Raw genomic sequence first — 10,562 nt, forward strand, 5'->3', positions numbered from 1 at the left:
TTTCTTCACAGAAAGGGTGGTTAGGCATTGGAATGTGGTGGAGTCGCCGTCCCTGGAGGTGTTTAGGAAATGGCTGGATATGGCGCTTAGTGCCATGGTCCACTTGACACGGTGGGCGTTCGGTCACTGGCTGGATTTGATGATCTCAGAGGTCTTTTCCAACCTCATTTATTCTGTGAGTCTCCGTTCAGTGTTCACAGTGAAAACTCATGCTCCTGCATGATCCGTACGCAGGAGGTACGCGCGGTTTCGGAAGAAAACAAAAAAATCCCTGTTAATCAAGTTCAGGGTCCTTGGCCATTTCTGAGCTTTCTGCTCCGAATCCGGCTTGTGACCCAGCCGAAGAGTTGACAGGCGGAGGCACCCTTGTGTCAGTGCCTTGTAACTCCACGGTGCCTCTTTTGCAATGGAGAAGCTGAGCATGAGGGCGAGGGAGGCTCGTGTGGTGCCTTGAAGAGATTTGAGAGAGGATGGCTGGTGGAGCTAACCTGGGAAAGCTCGCACTGTGGTTATTTACCTGAATAGAAATAAATACAAAACCTGAATTTCCCACCTGACAGGTATCAGTGTGAGATCAAGGAATAGCATTTTAAGTAACACGTCTATGTTCACCTCTGCAATCAGAGCTAAGGTTTCTGTTTACTTGCTTTCATGCCACCCCCCACACCACCAGTTTCTTTTTCTTTTCTGCTTTCCAACGTGGAATTTATTTTCATGTGTGAGAGAAATGAAAGCTACTTCTGTATACTACATGCTTGTAAGGTGATAATGTTTGAAACTAAGTAAACAGTTCAAGCTATCTATTTTCTAAGTCTATGTTTATAGTTGCTGCTCTTTAAATAAGATCAAGTTTATTTTACACTCTAGGTATATGACGAGAAGGATTACAGAAGAGTTAGATTTGTTGGACGACAAAAGGAGGTAACTCATTCTACTTTTTCTCATGGGGGAGGGGATAGTTTGTGGTTTTTTTTTTCTTTGTACCTGATAGAAGTGTTTTCAATTTCATTGTCATTAAAAAAACCCCAACAACCAAGAAAATAACTAAACCCAAACCCTACAACCAAAACCGATCAACCAACCAACCAAAACCGAAAAACCCCTACCAAATCCAAACTGCTTTGGATTGTGGGTTTCAGTGGGGCTTTTTTTGTCACTACAGTGAAAATTTTTTTAAGGCAGTTTATAGTAGCTTTTGTCTACTTCCCTGCTTTTGATAGACTTGGAAAACTCAACTTGCTCTACATCTGTTAAGTGCTTGCATTTGTTGTTATAGTTGTAGGCATTTGAGCATAACTTGAAATAGTTTTTGTTTCAAGCATGTGTTTTAATAAATTTTTAGTATGTTTTTAGTGCATTAACATTGAGAAAAATTACGTAATTAAATACTCTGCTGAATTGTTAATTTGTTTATATATCTGTTTACATATGTGTTTTGAAGCTTAATTTGCTTCTGTGTCATTAAAATTCCGATCTTTACCAAACTGAATTTTTAATGAGCCTGAGAAGCGTTTGCTGCAAGTGGTGTAACAAATAAAAGTAAAACGTAGAGCATTCTGAAATAATGAAGCCTCAAATGCAAAGTCTAGTAATGCCAGCATCATCCAAGTGCAGTGCTGTGAAGGTGGCCCTGTTGCTGCTGCTTAAAATTTCACATATCCACTCTCTTGGTAAGTCTTTTAGCACTGAGGTTTTCTGTAATGATCAAGCAGCACAGCTCCATGAAGGGATCTGCTGGTCTTTGGGATAGAAAGAGAACTGTGTCAGCTAAATTGTATTCCTCAATGCCTGAGCCTTTGAATAGTGCCTTAATGATGTAAATGTTTATGTGTAGCAGAGACATTAAATATAAGGTGTGGTAGATTTTTAATGTAGTTGCATATAATTATTCTCTTCCTAAATTAACCTGAACTAATTACACTGATTTCCGAGTTTTCATGTTGAGTTTACCTCACTGTGTGACGGGTACAATTTAACTCACGCTGTGTGACAAAAATGGGGATTCTACACATGAAATAATTAAATGAAAATGTCACTTAAAATGCTGAATTAGCTTACTTCAGGGAGGATAGTTGGCAAAGTAGGTCTCTCCCAAGTGTACTGCCTGCATCTCTGCTACTTCTCTAACTTTGTAGGAAATGCTCCTTAAGCCTAATTCTCCACGGGGCAGTGGTCACTCCAATGTGCTTTGCCATCAGGTAATTTCAGACTCCATGTGGCGTGGAACACCCAGGGTTTTCAGTTCAGCCCATTTCTTCCTTCTCTAGCAAAAGCCAAGCTCTAAGTCTGCTGAGCATGGTTTAACGCTAAGTTTTAATGGTGAAATTGGGACAAAATTTGCATGTTAAATACTTTGAAAGATGTGTGTCTATTAATAGGATCTCTCTCTAGGGGCTTTGCCATTATGTGACAGTGTGTTTCAGCTGCCAATATTAGGGTTGACAGCTGTGTCTGTAGTCTGAATGTTGCCTTGTTTCTGAAGCAAAAGCTCTCCTGGTGACTGTTCTTTCTCAGTCACATCTTCCCTTTGCCTTCAGTGTGGTCCAGGTGGTTGAGTCCTGCTTGGGATCAGCCCAGTCCAGCCATGGCAGCTTTCCTGTCTGGGGCTGCAACTTCTGGACTCCCCCAGTCAGGGTGTCTGGGCCTGCGTGCTTCACTTGGCCAGGGACATGGCCTAGAGCATATGCTTATTGTCCCCTCGGTTCTGCCAGCCTAGTTATTAGTGAAATCCATGTGTTTTAGCTAAAATCATTGTTCTCTGTGGAGAACCGTGGGTTAGTGCTCTCTGGCAAGGGCCTAAAGCAAGAAGCTGTGAGAAAACTGAGCATGGCAACTGCTAAACTGCATCTGCCACAGTCCAACCAGGTCATCCTGCCCTTCTGTAATCCCTGAGGTAGAGCAGGACCTATTTCAACACTGCCATTCCCTCTTCAGCTCTACCCTTTCATTGGGCTGGTGCAGCAGCTGAAGATGTGAGGAGGACTCGCCTCAGTGCCTTCCCTGTAGATGTTTGGACCTGGATCAAATCCAAGTTTGGTTTTATCTGTTTGGTGTCCCAGACCATGTACTGGCACAGGCGGATAGGTGGGAAGAGGAAGAAACGAAATTGTCAAACTGGCACTGTGGCAGGAAAAAAATAGCCCATTGATTTATGCTTGGAGCAAGACACATCTGGATGTGATGAGGGAATCAGCCCCTTCGTGCTAAGTACTGCTGTGCTTTAGTTGAAGGGGTATGTTGTAACTGCAGCCACTTGGTTTTTTTGTTTCTTTTGTTTTTTATGGCATTTTTTTCCAGTGAATTCCTAGACTGTCTCTTGTTTGGTAGGCTGAACCACAGACAGGTCTTAGGTATACAGTGGATGGGAAGTTTTTGCTTCCCTCTCTTCACGTAAGTACCTTTTGTGGTTAAGAAATGTTGAGATGAGTGGAGTTCTTGCTTCTAATCTTGAAGCAAAGGTGTATCAAGATTTTATCTCCCTCCTCCTGTAGCACGAAATGAAGGATGCACAATTTTGAGCATTATTAGAAGCAGCAGTAAAAGTCTTTGCTCTTTGGCAGAAATTACATGACTTGTGGATGCAGGCCCCAGACAGTGAGGTTCTTGATGTTGCCAATTTCTTTCAATACCGAAACCTAATTTTTTGTTAACTTTTTTTAGCTATCCTCTTCTTTTGTTAAGGACAAATTCTTAGTTGGCAAATCTGAATTTTCCATTACTGTACCAAAAAACGCAGATTTTGGGGAGACTTAATGAGAGAGGCTTTGTGAAAGATGCTAAGGTGTTATGTAGCAGGATTATATAAAAACACCACTGTAGTTCCTAGGGATTTATGTAATGGGTGTGTGGCTGTCTTTTTCCCAAGAATCTCGTCTTTATTCAAATACCAGCATGTTTATGAACCTTAAACATAGAGAGCAGTAGATAGTGCCTCCTTTGGGTGTGCATAGTATTTGATACTTGTGTGTGTAACGTGGCCTTTGAAAAAGGTGGCCCCTCCTGGAGTACTTTCCCCTGAATTGTAGCAGTTGTCTGCTCAGTGCAGACTTGGAGAGTATTGGAGTGCTGTAGGTCCAGCTGAGGGACAACCTGCTGTGTCACCAGCCTGTCCAGACGTGGATATGTTTTCTTGGCCATGCAGGTGTGCTCTAGGAAGAAGTCCTGCTTGTCAGTGATGTGCATATTCAGAAAGTGTGCATGATGGATTTACAGAGTGGAGTAGTAGCATTTAGAGGTTTTTCATTTTTTTCTGTGCTGAACAATTTGTCTTTCTGACTGTTGTTATGCACCACATTCATGTTTTCATGAGATTCCTGTGCAGTGATAGAAAAAGGTATATGGCTAGAGGCTCTAAATTACCAGCAGTTGTTTTATCTCATGCCTGACCTTACTTGTCTCACTATTATTTTTGAGTTTATCAGCAGAGATTCTTCTGCAATTTTATCATGTAGTCACTAAAGCAGAATGCAGTGTTGGTTAAATATCTTCTGTTCTTGTCTACTTGTTCCTGCTCACCTCGCTGCTGAATCTGCTGAAACCTGAGCACTGATGTGGCCTGTATTTCAGGGGAAAGTGGTTAGTTTTGCAGAGTTTAGTGTATAGTTCATTGATCTGTCTTATAGCAGAGCCTAAGAGTTGGTGGAGGAGTTGGGAAGAAAACTAAGCAGGAACTTCACAAAATGGCTGTAGTGGAACTGCCTCGGGAGGCAGCAAATAGCAGTTGCTTTCTGTTTGAGTGGGAATGGTATCTGAAAGCTTCCCTCTTTCTCTTACAGGTCAACAAAAATTTTGCAATTGATTTGATAGCAGAGCAGCCTGTGAGTCAAGTTGAAAGCAGAGTGATATCCTGCGATGGTGGTGGTGGAGCTTTGGGACATCCTAAAGTATACATAAACTTGGTAATGTCATTATTCTGCATATAGCATGTTTTGCCTGTACATTCTTTTTTTGTAAGATAATCTAGTTTTTGGAATGTTAGTTTAACAAAATAAAAGGAGTAACCACCTGAGGTGCTCATTTGATTTGGTGCCTGATATAAATCAGAAGAATTAGAGGGCTTCCATTTGAATTTACAGAAATTCCTTTTTGAAATTTTGGTTTGTTTAGTAGGACAGTATTTTTTAAAAAGAAATCAGGTGAAGTAGTAAGAGCAACCACTGAGAGCAAAAATTAACATCCTTGCTCCTTGCTGCATTTTGGAACTCTTACTCTAATTATTTAAGTGCCACCATGTAGTTTGACCATACATTTGCAGTATTCTTAGGAATATGCAGTTTATTTTCAATCTTGCAAGTTCCAGGGGAAAAAAGGAGGCAAACCAAAAAAACCAACCCCTCTTTCAGTTTGTGGGAATCTTGGTAGTTCTGAAGACTGAATATTTCAATCATGGCCAGAGAATGAAGAATAAATGTTGTCTTACCCTCCTATTGACATTACTGATAATTTCCAGTGTATTCTTGTTCTTGAGAGTAAAAATATTGAAGCTACTGTCCTATAACCTTAGTTGATCCAGCTGTTGCTTAGGTACTGTTCTCAGGTAGACCCTGATTGCAGATGCTTAAAATCTTTGCTTGCTCTCCAAAACTTTGACATTCCCTAATGCCTGAAAGAATGGTGGGGAAGAGCTGGTGTCCTCTCGTGTCAGTGTTGTTGTGACTTCTAACTAGAATCATAAGCATTTCTATTTTGAACACAGTAAGAACTTTGTAGTAATTCATTTTACATTATTCAAGGTCAAATGTCTTGTGACACTTAGGAAGGACATCAACCTTAACTTCTGCAGCACACTCCTGATCTTTATGATGATTTGTTTCACCTGTGCCAAGCTCTTGAAGAATGCTTTGTATTTTGTGAATTTTGAGACCTTTTTTGTGTTTACAATCAAATTACAATTTGTCTGTGATTTATTTCTTGAAAAGTAAAGTCTGCAAACCAAATGGTATTAGATTAGCTACTTTTCCCTACTCCTAACAACTGAAATCCAGGCTTTTGGGAATGGAGGGGAGTTTGGATTTTTCAATTCTAATCCTTTATTAAGGGGAACCATGAGTTTAACTTTGTTTCATGACTGGAAGTAGTTCTGTTGCTAAATAACAGAAGATCCCTGAGTATTTAACTGTATTGTGTTTTGTCATGTTAGGAAAGACTTCAATGACAGCTTCAAGTCAGTCACTCTTCAAAATTCTAAAAAAATACATGTATCTTTTTGAGAAAATAATGAAATTTTATACAGCAGTAATTGCTCCTTTTCTAGAAAGCACTTTCTTTCAGCATTTCTCATGGATTCCTACTGAAATTTTCTCCTTCCTACAACTAACTCTGTTACTGACTGAAATTCCTGTCTAGGAAGTGCCAAATACTATTCTGTATTAAAATAATTGTGAAATGATCTTTTCAGAACATTGGAGCAGATATGACTGAACTGGCTTAAGATGTCCAGTTTGGTAAAGGATCTTGTACTGCTGAAGAGATATCACTTGGTTTGACTTTTAACTTATATTGATGAAATTAGGCCTGGTAGTTGAAAGTCTGGCATAAGGCAAGCTGCATAGGATACAGAAATAAAGCATGAACCTCATACCATCATCTTTGCTTCCAGTGTTTCAAATAAGATTAAACTCTGTACTTTGGCTATATATCGGTTTTAAGATGGCACAAATAAATAAGAGAAAAATTGTAATTTCTTAAAAGTTTTTTAAGTGAAACTAGCAGCTGTTGTATTTTTATCTTTTTGCAGGACAAAGAGACAAAGACTGGAACATGTGGCTACTGTGGACTTCAGTTTAAACAGAAACATCACTGAAAGATTATCCCTGTGTGCTTGCAGATTTCTGTTCAGGTGTTAACGTTCAACTATAAATAAAAAATACATTTAGAAGGCCAAGATTTGTGTTTATCTTAACTATGGAAGGTCCACTCTGTATATTTTTAAAACCCAGCTTGTCAAGTATTTGAGAGCTGAATGGTATTACAATATCTGCTTTGTACTTAATTTAGTTTTCATGTTTGGCAGACTTCTTGCAGGCTTGGTAGTGGTGTTTGCCTGCAGACAGTTTTAGTTTGTACTGGATAGATATGTATTCTTTTCAACACTGAATGGGCTGTAACTGTTTACTGGGTGATTAATTATCCTAGGTCTTTGTCTTTTGTCAGTATGTGACACTCTTAATTGGTTCATGGCCCAGTATCTATAGCTAGGTTCACAAATGGAAGTGCAAAGATATTACGATACTCAGCATTACAACACTCGCTCCTGAAAGCAAGATTGTCAGCCCTGAATTAAGCAGCTGCTCTTGCTACTTGTTTAAAAGAAACCACCAGTGCCTGGAATGGTAATCAGTGTGAGCTGGAGAACTACCTGAGCTGGCACGTGTGAAAAGTGAGGACATAACCATTTGCCCTTCATTTTGGGGGGGTGAGAGTGTATCTGGTTCTGCTTGGGATTCACACCCTTGAAACCTCTGTAGGAACTGGGACTTGCCAGACTCAAAGTAGGCATTGCTCCATTACAGGTGGTAGCTTTTGCTCCTTTAATACAGGTAACTTGACATTGTGAGCATCCACCTAGGCTGTGTGAGGCAAGTTGAGGGACATATTTACCTACTTGCTTAATTTCACTTAGGTAGCATTCTGTCATGTGAACATGACTTTCAAACAGCAGAAGGGTCTGAGTTTGGTTTGGTCTTTGCTCCACAAAGCATTTCAGTCTGTTGTTAGTAAATTACTTTTTTTTTTTTTAAATGCTGGTGATGGAACATGGTCCCAGGGAGTAATTGCTGCTTGTCTAAAGTTTAACAGGGTAGGATTCTAAACCTGCTGTTTAAGTAGTTAGATTGATGTGGTTGTATCAAGTTGAACCAAATCATGTGGGCATAAAGCTGCTTAACTTGCTTGTGTCAATTTATAGACGAAATTGTACCAACTCAGGCTTAAAGCAAGGTCTGAATGGTTCTCTCTGTAGAAGTCACGTGTTTAGAGGCCATACTGCATGCGAGTAATTGCATGGACACCCCTCCTCTTTTTTCATTCACTCCACCTGTAAAAGCTTCACCTCTCTGTCTCTTCCCCTTATTCCTCCTTCCCTCACTTTTTCTCCTTTTCATTACTGCTGGTTTCAGTGATCATCTGGCCTTCAATTTATTCCTTGTAATGACCTAGATTTAGGAAGTACTAGTTAGAGTTATGTGTTGTTGTGCATTGTAGGTTACTGAGTACTGACTTTCAATAAGGGCAGGGTCTGTTATGAAGGTTGTAATTTTGTAATGTTAGTGCAGCAGCCAAGTTAATATGTTGTGTTTTGAGTAGCACCTGAGCACATACAAAGATGCCAGCAGATCCTTCCATGAAAGTCAGTAATTTGCAATCTGACCTTATGCAAAGTATCTGTCAACTGAGCATAAATGGGATGTTATGAACAGTCTTCTTGTAAGTCTCATGTTTGAGCTAGCAGTGTCTGTCTTGAAGCATAAATCTGGTTGCATTTTAGTCTGGCTCTCTACCAGTTTGTAGGGTGTCTTGGCTGGCAGAATTCTCTCATGGTGCAATCATCTCTGCAAAGAGACCTGAAACAAATAATTGTATGCGGTCCCCTTCCTTGGACCTTTGATGTTCCAATGAATAATATATCTGCTTGGATCACTGCTGCTCATAATAAATTAACAATGTTTAAATTGGCATGGCATCTGCTGAGGACCCAGACAAATCCCATCCCACTGGTTTGAACTATGGAATGCTGTTCTTGGATGTTCTCCCTGAAGTACTTGTGCTGTGAAGCTGGTGACACCAGTGAAACAAAGGCCTCTACTTCGCTCCGGTGATCTCCATAGGGAGACTTCAGACTTTGCTTCTTATCGTTTCCTGTGTGCTAGGCTCGTGTAACTGCTTGGGAATGACTGTTTATGTGAAGTCTTGCACTTTGAACTATGCCATCCACCTGTGGGAAGGCCCCCTTGATTTGCAGGAAAAAGAAGTGGGGAAAAGCAAGAACTTTTACTTTGCTGGTTGCCTCAAGCAGATGCATGTGGAAATGGATCTGTGAGGATACACTAAAAGTATCAAAAGTAAGGGTACCCTTATTTTGATGCTGATACATCAGTATCAAAGTAAGGGTAGAGTAAACCAGGTAAGTACCAAAGCAACTTTACAGTTCTGAGGCTGCAAATTCAGACTCTAAAGCAGTATGAATTAAAACTTTCAGACTTAAGTTGTATCAGTCACTGTTTTGTTCTTCATAGATAATTCATTCCAGGCTGGAACTACAGTGTCTGATTAGCAGAGTACAAACCACAGTTTATACTCTGTCACTATGGAAATGTGAAGTACTAACACATGATAATGGTCACAACTTTATCTTGCCTTTACCTAGTAAAACCAGATAGGCTTTTTTCCCTTTATTGCTGCGTACATTAAGGTTGGTGAAAATCATGATGTATTTAAACTTCCAAAATAGGTAAGGACCATCCATCCTTTTCCCCACATTACTTGGTAGCTCTCTGTCCTCTAATTAAAAATTAACTAAAGTGTATTTACAAGGCAAGTTCTATTTACAAGAGCACAAACCAGTACTATGACTATGGCACAATATGCAAAAGCACTTTTTCTAAGTTTTTTCAGTCGTATGGCATCTGCTTGTGCTCTGAAGTTGCTCTTGTAAAAGGCTTCTCCAAATCAACAAATAGTATCCCTAAATTTCTTCTTCTCTGACCTGCCATTAATACTTGCTCTTTTTATTTAAGGGTCTTGCAAGTATCAGACAAAATACAGCATGCTGTAATAGCAGTAGAAATGTTCGCTTTTGTAATATCCACATTGTTGGCAGTGTTTACTGTGTTCCTTGCTAGTGGTATACATTGTTTTGAGAGACGATACTTGTTAGTTTATTTACTGTGTTCCTTGCTAGTGGTATACATACATTGTTTTGAGAGACGATACTTGTTAGTTTAGAGCAAGTACTAAATTAGGCCACATGGATTAAAGACTTACCTCCATATTCAGTGGGCAGCTAGTAGAGCTGTAAAGTTAAGTAATATGTACATTGTAAATGGTTGAAGGAAAAGGAAAACAGGACACTGATAGTAAGCATAACTAAGGCCAATATGGAGCACTGAATTACTTTAGAATCAAGCAGATGTATTGGTCTAATGTGAGAAGGATGTGGTGTAATTGTGAAGTGATGTAAAAAGATTGGCAAATTAAAAGATGTATGTATTATATTATGTAATTGTATAATAGGAAGTCAATGCAATAATTTCCAGTAATAGGCACTCAAGGGGTTGCTCTTTAGTACTGGCTAAATTTAGCCATTTTTAAATTGGCATGCTCAGATAATGAGTTTCAACAGGGCTGTCCAATGAGCATCCTGGATCATTAATGCTGATTTTTTTATAAGCTTTGAAATGGTGGAGAAAGAGCACAAAAATGGCTAACGTGCCAGCATTCAAAGGGGGTAAAAGGCATGACCTGGATAATTACATGTCTGTCAGCTTGACATCACTTCTGGGCAAAATAATAAGGGACCTAATTAATAATGAATTAAAGAAGTGTTGTATAATTAGTGCCAATCA

General features: G+C 39.6%; 1 protein-coding gene across 1 annotated transcript; it reads left to right on the plus strand.

The window, feature by feature from the left end:
* The first annotated feature begins 79 nt into the window (after window positions 1-79).
* NDUFS6 (NADH:ubiquinone oxidoreductase subunit S6) lies at window positions 80-6,883 on the plus strand. Its single transcript, XM_017739077.1, has 4 exons — window positions 80-175; window positions 868-921; window positions 4,776-4,898; window positions 6,737-6,883. The coding sequence occupies exons 1-4, from the start codon at window positions 80-82 to the stop codon at window positions 6,800-6,802; spliced, it is 339 nt and encodes a 112-aa protein (XP_017594566.1). The 3' UTR covers window positions 6,803-6,883.
* The last annotated feature ends 3,679 nt before the right edge of the window (window positions 6,884-10,562 follow it).

Source organism: Corvus brachyrhynchos, unplaced genomic scaffold (assembly GCF_000691975.1).
Source record: "Corvus brachyrhynchos isolate BGI_N302 unplaced genomic scaffold, ASM69197v1 scaffold7, whole genome shotgun sequence".
Lineage (NCBI taxonomy): Eukaryota > Metazoa > Chordata > Aves > Passeriformes > Corvidae > Corvus > Corvus brachyrhynchos.